Source organism: Aotus nancymaae, unplaced genomic scaffold (assembly GCF_030222135.1).
Source record: "Aotus nancymaae isolate 86718 unplaced genomic scaffold, 86718_ANA_hifiasm-v0.15.2.pri h1tg000049l, whole genome shotgun sequence".
In the NCBI taxonomy this organism is placed as follows: Eukaryota; Metazoa; Chordata; class Mammalia; order Primates; family Aotidae; genus Aotus; species Aotus nancymaae.
Window position 1 is genome coordinate 1,883,967 of NW_026988463.1, and position 12,850 is coordinate 1,896,816.

At 41.9% G+C, this 12,850-nt stretch overlaps 1 protein-coding gene across 5 annotated transcripts in view; it reads right to left on the minus strand.

Moving 5' to 3' along the window:
- Positions 1-1,727: 1,727 nt before the first annotated feature.
- The window catches only part of MEIOB (meiosis specific with OB-fold), a 38,105-nt gene continuing 26,982 nt past the window's right edge, over positions 1,728-12,850 (minus strand). The window contains exons 11-14 of one of the 5 annotated variants that reach the window (XM_064362307.1): positions 9,952-10,078; positions 7,374-7,557; positions 4,944-5,030; positions 1,728-2,110 (exon numbers count right to left, since the gene is read on the minus strand). In XM_064362307.1, coding sequence (XP_064218377.1) covers positions 2,012-2,110; positions 4,944-5,030; positions 7,374-7,557; positions 9,952-10,078 — 497 coding nt within the window. In that variant the 3' untranslated portion in view covers positions 1,728-2,011. Of the gene's footprint in view, positions 2,111-4,943; positions 5,031-7,373; positions 7,558-9,951; positions 10,106-12,850 lie in introns of those variants that run through there. The other 4 variants (XM_064362305.1, XM_064362308.1, XM_064362309.1 and 1 more) reach the window with 4 other exon arrangements.

The window sequence follows — 12,850 nt, forward strand, 5'->3', positions numbered from 1 at the left end:
GAAGTCAATGAAATGGTTTGTGCTTTGAAATTTTGACACTTTTTGCCAAATTGCAGAGGAAAAAATGCCATGTTGCATTTGACAAGAGTGTTTAGGAACACCTGTACTCGGACACTCTAGCCAATGCTGGGTATCATGGCTATAGTCATTTTAATTTGCTTTTCTTTCATAGGAAAGCTGACATATATATGTTTATATTCATTTTTTTTCTAAGACTACTTGGCACATCTTTGGCGTAACTGTTGGTACAGTATCTGTTTTCAAGATAGTTTTATATTACCTTTCAACACACTTAATTCAAATACGCTAAAACCTTCATTTAATTATTTTACTCTTTTTCTTAAAAATATAAGTTTAATTATATAGTAGGAAAAATATTCAGGTTATAAAAGCAGAACAGCTGTGCTCAGTCATGTGCACCTGTAATCCTAGCTCTTTGGGAGGCTAAGACGGGAGGATCACTTGAGCCCAGGTGTTTGAGACCGTACTGGACAATATAGTGAAACCTCGTCTCAGAAGACAAAAAAAGCAGAATTCATACAACAAAAATATTAGCAAATATGAGGGCAAATAAAATTGCTGACTTAGGCTGAGTGCAGTGGCTTATGCCTGCAATCCCAACAATTTGGGAGCCTGAGGCAGGTGGATCACTTGAGCCCAGGAATTGAAGACCATCCTGAGCAAAATGGCAAGATCCCTGTCTCTACAAATTTTTAAAAAATTAACCTAAAATTAGGTGGCATCTCCTAAGCTCCTAGACACAGGGCTCAGTGGAGGGGGCACCACAGCCACTGTTGCTCAACCAACAGTGGGAGCCAAGCCAGTGCCAGCCATGGCATCCTCACTTCTCTCCTCTCCTGCCTGGCCCTCCATGGCTCTTCATCCTTCCTTCTCTGTCCATCCTCCCCATTCACGTTGCTTCACAACCCCCAACTTCTACCCAAGAGAGGATGGAAGGCCTGTTCTGCACAACTAGGTCAAGTTGTTCATTACCTTGTTTGTTACCACAATTTGGATACCTAGGGGTGAACCTGCATCCTTCCTCTATGGCTGCACGTGGTAAAAGCCAGATAAAACATTACTGACAAGATAGTCTATGTCCCAACACCAGCCTTAGGAAACAGCTTCATATACTCACATTTTCCTTTTCGTCAATCCTGTGGTGGATGACGCGTAGCCTTCTAAAGTACCAGGCCAAACCTCCCAGGCAGTGGGTCTACACTGACCTTAGCACTGGGTCTTCACAGTCTGGAGTCAGTGCCCTGAAGCAAGTGACTCTCAATAGCGTGGAGTTGAGCAGTCTACTTTGTGGGTGCTGCAAAGAAAATGGAGATAGAACGGCAGCTGTCGTCCTCACGTCCTGAGTAGGTCCCCCTCAGAGTTCTGAGACTTGGGCACGCTCATGAAACTTTTGAAGTTGGTCTCCTCCCAGTTGATTCAGATTCAGTCATGTCAGCCCTGAGCCAGCAAGCCTCCACAAGCACTGGGCAATCCAGTGTGTCACCAGAGAAGACCAGAGGCTAGAAAAGCTCCAGGTGCTCAAAGCAGTTGCACAGAATTGCCCACAACTTTGGCTTTTCCCACTTGGTGCCGAGAGCCCCTTGCCCTCATCCTGTCAGATGACAAGCCACTACCCAGCTCTCAGAAGTTCGTCTTTAGAGGTCCTACTCTTTTTCCAGGGAACCAAGACAAAGAATAAACTGGCTTAAGAAAATAAATAATTCACATCTGTAGAAGACTAAATGTTTATTAATTCATGTAAACATTTTCCAACTTGGGAGGAGACAAGGCAAAGCCAGCAGGAGGCCTTATAGGAAAGGAGGTCAGATGAGAGAGGCCTTCAGACTCGCCCCAGACCAGCTCCACCATAACAGTTTCTAGAAACATGTTAGTCACATGTAAACAAAACAAAATTTCCCCATAATTTTCAAATTATTATTCCATTTTAAAGGGAGTTAAAACTCTTATACTTTTCCAGAGTTTAAAATGATAGACTGTTTTAAACATGTTTTTATCCAGACAAGTTTCTGCTCGCCTCAGTGGGATCTGCAAGCTTGCATGATAGTACACTAATTTTCAATCCACTCCTTGCTCTGTGCGATACAACAAACTGCAGGGAGAAACAGAGAAAGAGACAAAAGTTTAGTTTAAAAAATCCCCTTGTATATAAAGGTGAAAATCAATGATCACAAATAGAGAACTGCAATGAAAGTTTTGTTTACAGATACTAATACAAACTTCCATTGAAGTTTTAAGATGACGGGAAGAGTCCCAGTCTCAGACTATGGTTGATAATTTACAGGCCTGGCTTCCAACTGATTTGGTAAAAATTTATGTCACTTTTCATGCTATTTCTCTCATATAGGAAAATTGAGATTAAAAGCGTAATGCAGGGCTGGATGCGGTGGCTCACGCCTATAATCCCAGCACTGTGGGAGGTCAAGGCAGGCAGATCGCTTAAGGCCAGAAGTTCAAGACCGGCCTGGCCAACAAAGTCAAACCCTGTCTCTACTAAAAATATAAAAATTAGACAGGCGTGGTGGTGCACAAGTTTGGTCCCAGCTACTCGGGGGCTGAGGCAGGAGGATTACTTGAGCCTGGGGAGGTTGAGACTGCAGTGGGCTGGGATCACATCACACACTCCAGCCTGGGTGACAGAGCAAGCAGAGCGACTCTGTCTCAAAAAATAAATAAATAAATAAATAAAGTCTAAAAGGGCTTAATATGTATTCAAACTACCAACTGTGATAGACTTCAAGCTGTAGCAGGGACTCAATCTGTGAGATTACAGGAATATGATGATATAACTTACTAATAATAGTCTCATTTTTTACAATTTATATAGCACTTTAACCAACATGTTATTTAACATAGAGTGGAAGGAGGTATCAACCACTTTAATTTCAAGACTGAGGAAAAAAATGTACCAATGTGACGGAAAATTGTGAAAGACTTTAAATGGGCACTAGGTGGGTACCCTTTCAATGGAATGTTGTGGTGGTGGCATTGGCTGGAACACCTTCAGAGCTGTCTGATTCTACAGGGCTGCACCTCCCATTGCATGGACTGAGCTGTTTTAAAACTAGGTTGTAGAAAGCTGATAGTGACTCGCATGATCCTGCTCATGGAATCCCCATGAAGTGTGTCTGAGTGAAGATGCATTGGCTCTGCCCTGTAGAAGAGTCCAGTGGTGCATCTACAAGCAAACCCACTCAGCATCTGCATTGCCTGCCTATGGATCTATCCTTCCAATTTGCATTTGAATCTTTTCTCCCCCGACATGTTACTGATTCCTTCATTAATTAATGAGTTATATCTTCAACATGTGTTATAGTATTTTTGTATGAGTCAGGGTTTCTGGATTTTGGTTTCGGATTTTATGTCTTTTTATTTGTAAAATACTGTGTTACCTAATGCACCAAGCAGCTTGTCCGTAATTGTGAGTATTTGTGAAAGCCACCAGGAACATCTGTTAAACACATTCTCTGGGAAAGTCTAGTATCCTTTGACTTGATTCATTGTTGTATTGAAACAAATTTAAAATCGAAACTCTTAAAGTTCCCATGAACTTAAATTGATCAGATTCATTAACAAGTGGTGCCTCCTATCTAGAGGGAAAGCATACAGTTGGTCAAGGACTTCAGCTTGCCCTGACTTGTGACAGTCTCTAAGGGTCCATGCTAACTGTTGAAGTGATGCAGCATCTTACTGCAACTTTTATTCCTTTGGCCTGGTAATGAAGAGGCCTCAAGCCGAGGTCCTAGAAATACTGGTAAGGCCATGAAGACTCCATGTCCGGAAATTACTCCTATGAGCTGGTAGCCATGGAAAATAGGAAAAGCTGCTTATAAGGCTGAGATGGAGGAGAGGCAGCATTCACAAATGCTCCTGCAGGGTGTCCATGAGATGAAAGCTAATTTCATCATAATACTAATTCTCTCATCAGCACACGATGTTTTCTAGAGGCTCCATGATACCATTAGTCTGACACAATTGGAATGTATGCTCTAGAATATTTTAAAATTTTTTCAGTATTAAGTTCCAGTATAGCAAATATCAGTAGATATAACCCACACAAACAGGAGCACATTGACTTATGGGAGACTACAAGAGAAAAGAGTTGAGAAGCATGAAGTCAAACAATAAGGCTGGCTGAGTCCAGTCTCACCTGTGACCCAGAGCAAGTGGCAACACTTCTTGGTTCCACTTTTCTCATCTGCAACAGGGGAGTCTGTCTCACTGCACTTCTCCCCCTCTGACACCTTGAACACTAAGACTCTACGATCTTCCACACTGAAGTATTGTTAAGTGCCTTCGGAGGCAGCTGTGGCCTTTCAGAGTTGGAGGATCACGGAATTTTGCAGGTTAGCAAAGTTAATTATCCTCTGCAGGGTCTCACAGGCTGAGGTGTGGTGGGATTAGGATTCAGACCAAATCTGTCTCCGCACCACAACACAAACACGTACCTGTGCATCTTACACTGCCTCATTAAGTGAAGGGCAGCACCACAGGGTGAGTGGGAGTGGGGACAACCCAGTCTGACCTTTTAGGGTTGGGGGGGACAAGAAGGGGTCTCACTATGTTGCCCACGCTGACCTCAAACTCCTGCGTTGAGGCAATCCTCCTACCTCAGCCCACCAAGTAGCTGGGATTACAGGCATGCACTATTGCACCCAGCAGCTCTGATTTTAAAGTCCTTTGCCCTGCTTTGGATTTAACCTTAAAGGATATTTTCTTTGTTGGTCTATTTTCTTGGATGTATTTGGCAACTCCTTTATATAATATTAAAAAAAGAAACCCTGGCTATTTCCTTTGTTTTTAGGGTAACTGAATCCTTATGCACATCTGGAACTGGGCTTAGAAATCATAAATTCCTGAACTTATCTAGGTTTTTCTTATAGTTTGAATATACAGAATAGTATGGCACTATAAAATGCACTAACTTTTAAATAAATTTTGCTTCTTTCCAAGAGAAATTGCCACTTTAATGCTGTTTTCTGTTCATCTGTCATTGCAAGAAATGCATTTACCTGGTTAAACAAAAAGATGAGACAAATATATCTGAAGTTTACACAGACAATTCATTTTGACAATGGTGTGAAACAAACTTTCTCATTAGCAATGAAATTTTATTTGCAGTAATTACAGCTCAATCGTTTGTTTTTGCATTTGGCAAGAGGCAATTTTTTTTTTTTTTTTTGCCTTCTGTGACTCTAGCCAAAGAGGCACTTGTTTATTTTACTTTATGCTCAGTTCCAGATGTGCATAAGGACTCAGCTACCCTAAAAACAAAGGAAATAGCCAGGGTTTTTTTTTTTTTTTTCATATTGTTTAAAGGAGTTCCCAAAGACATCAAAGAAAATAGACCAAGAGGCCAGGTGCGGTGACTCACGCCTGTAATCCCAGCACTTTGGGAAGCCGAGGCAGGCAGATCACAAGGTCAAGAGATCAAGACCATCCTGGCCAACATGGTGAAACCCTGCCTCTACTAAAAAATACAAAATTTAGCTGGGCGTGGTGGTGCATGCCTGTAGTCCCAGCTACTTGGGAAGCTGAGGCAGAAGAATCTTGAACCCAGGAGGTGGAAGTTGCAGTGAGCGGGGATCATGCCACTACACTGCAGCCTGGCAACAGAATGAGACTCCATTTCAAAAAGAAAAGAAAAATAGACCAACAAAGGTCTATAAAAATCCCAAATTTCTGGGATTACAGGTATGCATACTGTTGCCTGGCTAATTTTTTTGTGTTTTATTTTTTGTAGACACAGGGTCTCACTGCGTCGCCCAGGGTGATCTTGAACTCCTGGCCTCAAGCGATCCTCCTGTCTCAGTCTCCCAAAGTGCTAGGATTACAGGTGTGACCCCCCATGCCCAGCCAAATATATTGTTTTGACAGAGAAGATAAGGCAGGAAAGGCTATATAAACAGAATCTCAAAAGGCGATCAGGTAGCTCAGCAAGGAAAACTCCTCTCAATAAAGTGGAAACAGAATTTGGTACTAAAGTCTAATGGTAAATTTCATGAGCTGGTTTTAACAATAAAAAACAGCCTATTGCCAAATGCACATGCTAATCCCTAAGTAAGGGAGAAAACTTATGGTTGACTTTATATAACTGGGTAGGTGAAACACAGCCAAATCCTCCCAGAAAAACCACCTTATGACTCATCAACATTTCCAACTTGTTGTTTTACCCCTTGTTACTTGACTATATAAAACGTCATGTTTGGGCTGGGCACGGTGGCTCACACTGTAATCCCAGCACTTTGGGAGGCCGAGGCGGGCAGATCACCTGAAGTCAGGAGGTCGAGACCAGGTTGGCTAACATGGTGAAACCTCATTTCAAAAAAATGAATAAAAATAAATAAATAAAATGTTATGTTTTGTTTTTTGTTGTTGTTGCTTTTTCAGAGTCTCTCTCCGTCTCCCAGGCTGGAGTGCAGTGGTGCAATCTCGGCTCACTGCAACCTCCACCTCCTGGGTTCAAGTAGCTCTCTGCCTCAGCCTCCCAAGTAGCTGGGATTACAGGTGCGCACCACCATGCCTGGCTAATTTTTGTATTTTTAGTAGAGACAGGGTTTCACCACCTTGGCCAGGCTGGTCTTGAACTCCTGACCTCGTGATCCACCTGCCTTAGCCTCCCAAAGTGCTGGGATTACAGGTGTGAGCCACCACGCCTGGCCTTTTTTTTTTTTTTTAATAGAGACAGGGTTTTATCATGTTGGTCAGACCAGTCACAAACTCCTGACCTCAGGTGATCCACCCACCTTGGCCTCCCAAAGTGCTGGGATTATAGGCATGCACTGTTGCACCCTGCCTGTTGTTTTTTGAGACAGAGTCTTGCTCTGTCACTCAGGCTGGAGTGCAGTGGCGTGATCTTGGCTCACTGCAACTTCCACATCCTGAGTTCAAGTGATTCTTGTGCCCCAGCCTCCTGAGTAGCTGGGATTACAAGTGTGCATCACCATGCCTGGCTAATTTTTGTATTTTTAGTAGAAACAGGGTTTCGCCATATTGGCCAGGCTGGTCTCAAACTCCTGACCTCAAGTGATCCACCCTCCTTGATCTCCCAAAGCGCTGGGTGTTTTATAGGCATGAGCCACTGCGCCCAGCCCTAAACCGTCATGTTTATTTCTCCATTTAGCCTAATGGCCTCAGTCATTATCATAACAGTAAATATTAGCTAGGATTTTAACATAAAATATGTAACATTTGTTCATTAAAGCAATGTGTGTTTAAAGCAAGATGATTTTTTCCCAGACCTGTTTATTAGTGAATTAATTTCTATCAAATGTTTGACAAAACAACCTATATTTTTTGGGGAAAAGCATTCACTTTGGAAATATTCTAAACATTTCTTCCTTTTTGCTATTTACCGTGCAGCCCAAAGTCTCCTCAGCAACACTTCCTGTGAGACTACAGGAATGAAGGGTACCTGTGTGATCAGTCAGATCGATCAGCATTTCAAAACTGACAAAGACAGATTTAAAGTCCAAGGAGTTTTTGTTGCAAGTTGTGCACATGTTAGATGCTTCATTTACAATAAAACCACAACTGGAACTGAAAGAAACAGACAATGATAAAATGTGGTGGCTCTAAGCGACAAACTTCATCTTTAGCAGAAAAAGAATTACCACTAAAAACTCTAAGTCAGTGTGTGGAAAACTTACTGAGTGTTCAGTGCTGTGTGGAGTACAAGACAGTTATAAAAAACAGTAAAACACACTTTCTATGCAGCGATTCTCAGGATTCATCTGAAACTTCGTACACCAGTCCTCTCTCTGCCCTCCCTTCTTCCTTCCCTCTGCGGGTTCCGCCAAGCCCTCAAGGTCCAGCCCAGCCTTATTTCCCTGCTGGAGCCCTCCCGTCCTACATCCCAGCCGGCACGCTTTCCCTCCTGGAACAGCAGCAGAGCGCATGCCTCAGGAATGACTCGTACTGTCGCATCAGCTCCTTATTTTCTCCTCACTGACTGGGAGTTTGAGGGCAGGAACTGTGTCTTGTGCCTGGAAAGCACGAATTCAACAGCTGCTCACTGGATGGTCCTGCACAGGGTCTTCTCTACAAATATAGAAAGGCCTGCAAAGCTGACCAGGTGGCACCCAGATGCTACTAACACTGCTGGTGATACACTTGCCTCTCTTTCAGTGGTTTATGCTATTCAATAGTTCTGAAGCAAGCCTGACTTCACCAATTATGAATAGGGATCCTAATTCAAGTTTCTCAAATAGAGGAAATAAACTAAAGATAGTGGTTTCTCCTCTGGCCACGGATCACTTGGTTTAGCAAATTTTAGATGCTTTTCCTCAGATAGTAATAAATGCACAGGGAAAATTTTTTTTAATTTTTGAAAGTCATTTTTCAAAAAATGAACACAAGACCCTACAGAGCACCCTACACATTAGTTTTTTCAACTTTAATACCACATCATAAAATGTTTTAAAAATCCAGAGGTCAGTATCTTGACTGTGGCTCTAGACACACAAACCTACAAGTGTGATAAAACTAATTAGAACACACACGACTGACTGCATGTGAACCTGGAGGAATTTGAATAAGACCAGTGGACTGAATGGTGTCAATATTCTGGCTGTGGCATGGTACTATCACTTACAAAATGGTATCCCTGGGGGAAATGGGACAAAGGGCACAGGGGATCTCTCTTTTCTTTTTTCTTTTTCTTTAGGATGGAGTCTCGCTCTGTCGCCAGGCCGGAGTGCAATAGCATGATCTCAGCTCAATGCAATCTCCACCTCCCGGGTTCAAGTGATTCTACTGCCTCAGCCTCCCAAGCAGCTGGGACTACAGGCGCCCACCACCACGCTCAGCTAATTTTTGTATGTTTAGTAGAGATGGGGTGTCACCATATTGGCCAGGCTGGCCTCAATCTCTTGACCTTGTGATTCACCTGCCTCGACCTCCCAAAGTGCTGAGATTGCAGGCATAAGCCACCATGCCCAGCTGGGATCTCTCTTATACCTCCATGTGAATCTAGGATTATCTGAACAAAAATTTCAATTATAAAAATCCATAGGGAGACTTTCCTAATAATATTAAACATTTCTTGCCAAACGTCTTTTAGTTAAGAGTATTAAATCTACTGGAGTTTACTTTCTTTTTTTTTTTTTTCTTTTTTGAGACAGTTTAGCTCTTGTTGCCCAGGCTGGAGTGCAATGACGCAATCTTGGCTCACTGCAACCTCCACCTCCTGGGTTCAAGCAATTCTCCTGCCTCAGCCTCCCAAGTAGCTGGGACTACAGGCGCACGCCACCATGCCTGGTTAATTTTTTATGTTTTTTTTTTTTTTTTTTTTTTTTTTGAGACAGAGTCTTGCTCTATCACCAGGCTGGAGTGCAGGGGTGCGCTCCTGGCTCACTGCAACTTCCGTTTTCTGGTTTCAAGCAATTCTCCTGCCTCAGCCTCCCGAGTAGCTGGGACTACAGGCATGCACCACCATACCTGGCTAATTTTTTGTATTTTTAGTAGAGATGGGGTTTCACTGTGTTGCCCAGGCTGGTTGCGAACTCCTGAGCTCAGGCATTCTGCCCATCTCAGCTTCCCAAAGTTCTGGGATTACAGGTGTGAGCCACGGTGCCCGAGAAAAAATAATTTTTTTTTAAATACTGTCACTACATTGCTATAGAGCATAGCAGCTAAAATAGTTTTCTGCCAAATCACTAGACAAATTTGTCTTCCTAGTTCCTATCCCAATATTATATCTTTTTTGTTAGAATTGCAGAAATACAGATTATATTTTATTTTAAAAGGCAATTATAATATTTTAATCTAGTTTTCTATGGAAACTTTTCAGTATGGTTTATTTGTTTATACATTTATCTCAAATGCATAACCCCGGTTATGTCAACAAACAGCTTTAACTTTTAGAGAGCTTAAAATTTATTAACAATAATTATTTCTTACAAAAATGAATGTTAAAATAACGTGGATCCTTACCATCTACTTCGAACCACTTTTGTAGTTTCATCATCAATGTTCAGTGTAGAAATGTAGGCATAAAGGATGCCATAGAAAGGATCAGCTTTTCCTTCATTCTTCAAAGCTTTTGCCTTTAACTGTTCAACTGTATAGACATCAACTATTGTACTTACTAAAAATAAAAGAAGTATTATAGTTCTGTATATATTCTAAGAATTTAAAGGATTATATCCTAATGGAAAGCTATTAAGTTAAATGAGAACATGCAGTAGCTTAAGTAACAGAAAAATTACTATGTTGACTATATAAAAACGGATTATGTAAATGCACATAAAAGCAAAAAATAAGCAAAAAAAAGGGAAATGAAATTAGTCTTCATTAAAATGAAGAATTTCTGGTCATCAAAAGACACCATTAAAAAAGTGAAAAGGCAAGCCACAGAATGGGAGATGCTAGCAGTCTACAATGAGACAAAGGACTCATCCAGAATTATCTAAAGAATTCTTAAAAATCAATTAGAAAAAACAGGGACTCAATTTTTTAAATGAGGAAGAGACTTTTAAAGGTACATCACAAAAAAAGTTATCAAAATGGCCAATACACATACTGGCCTCATTAATCATCAGAAAAATGCAAATTAAACAAGAGTAGAATTACACTAAACATTTAAAAGACTAATAACACAAACATTGGTGAGGATGTGAAGCAATAACAAAAAGAAACTTTACGAAACTAAAAACAATAACCTACTATTCATTTTTATTTTTCTTTATCTTAGAAGAATCTTCCAAGAACGAGTATTACTTGGGTAAGAAAACTTTTATCAGAAGTTATCTGGTTCCTTCAGCACGTCATTGGTTTCTTTTCTATTGTTGATGTCTAGTACATGAAATTTAATTTTCTTCAATAAACGGATGGTGATATATATCTATTTATCTATAATATTTTTGTCTTTATCCTTCTATTAGTGTATATGCACAAAAAAAAGATTAAAATATGTTAACCAAATAACTGTTTATTTGGGACTGTTTGTTGCATTCTGTATCGTGTTTCTTTTTTCTTTTTTTTGAGACAGTCTCACTCTGTTGCCCAGGCTGGAGTGCAATGGCACAATCTTGGCTCACTGCAACCTCCACCCACCAGGTTCAAGCAATTCTCCTGCCTCAGCCTCCAGAGTAGCTGGGACTACAGGTGCCTGCTACCACATCTGGCTCATTTTTTGTATTTTTAGTAGAGACGGGGTTTCACCATGTTAGCCAGGCTAGCCTCAAATTCCTGACCTCAAGTGATCCATCCACCTCAGTCTCCCAAAGTGTTGGGATTATAGGCGTGAGCCACCATGTTCTGTCAAGCATTCCGTACTTTGTTTCTTTCTTTTTTTTTTTTTTTTTCCTGAGACGGGGTTTCACTATGTTGGTCAGGCTGGTCATGAACTCCTGACCTCAGGCGATTCTCCCGCCTCAGCCTCCCAAAGTGCTGGGATTACAGGCGTCAGCCACTGCGCCCGGCCTGTTTCTTTCATATTTTCTTTGAGATGGAGTCTCGCTCTGCCACCCAGGCTGGAGTGCAGTAGCATGATCTCAGCTCACTGCAACCTCTGCCTCCCAGGTTCAAGAGATTCTCCTGCCTCAGCCTCCCGAGTAGCTGGAACTACAGGCATATCCCATGATGCCCGGCTAATTTGTGTGTTTTTAGTAGAGACAGGGTATAGCCACGTTGGCCAGGCTGGTCTCATGAACTCCTGGGCTCAAATGATCCACTCACCTCAGCCTCCCAAAGTGCTGGGATTATAGGCGTGAGTTACTGCACCCAGCCTACTTTTAAAATTCTGAGCATTTTAATTTTTAATGAAATATAAAAGTTCTAAAGAAAACATGATTATAGTTTTACTCTAAAATATGTAATCAATTTCTACATATGAGGTTTTCATGGGAGTAATGAGCATTTTAAAAGATAAAAAAGGCCAGGCACCGTGGCTCACATCTGTAATCCCAGGACTTTGGGAGGCTGAGGCGAGCAAATCGCTTGGGCTCAGGAGTTTGAGACCAGCCTGAGCAACCTGGCGAAACTCAGTTTCTACCAAGAATACAAAAAATTAGTCCAGCACAGTGGTGTGCGCCTGTGGTTCCCAGTACTCCAGAGGCTGAGGTGGGAGGATCACTTGAGCCCAGGAGTTTGAAGCTGCAGTAAGATGCCATTGCATCACTGCACTCCAGCCTGAGCAATAGAGTGAGACCCCATCTCAAAAAAAAAAAAAAAGATAAAACAATTAGTTTTATTTTTATAAATCTGGGTGAATTTAACTATCAAAGTTCCCACAGTAAAATAAAAGAAAAAGGAATGCTTAAAAACTATTTTTGGGCTGTGTGCAGTGGCTCATGCCTGTAATCCCAGCACTCTGGAAGACCAAATTGGGTGGATCACCTGAGGTGAGGATTTGAGACCAGACTGGCCAACATGGTAAACGCTGTCTCTACTAAAAATACAAAAATTTGCCTGGTGTGGTGGTGTGCGCCTATAATCCCAGCTATCCAGGAGGCTGAGGCAGGAGAATCACTGGAACCCAGTAGGCAGAGGCTGCAGTGAGCAGAGATCGCGCCACTGCACTCCAGCTTGGGTGACAGAGCGAGACTCCATCTCAAAAACAAAAACCAAACAAACAAACAAACAAAAAACTATTTTTGGGCCAGGCACCGTGGCTCATATCTATAATCCCAGCACTTTGGGAGGTCAAGGCAGGCAGATCAGCTGAGGTCAAGAGTCAAGACCAGCCTGGCCAACACGGCAAAACCCTGTCTCTACTAAAAATACAAAAATTAGCTGGGCATGGTGGCGGGTGCCTGTAACCCCAGCTACTTGGAAAGCTGAGGCAGGAGAATCACTTGAACTCGGGAGGCAGAGGTTGCAGTGAGCCAAG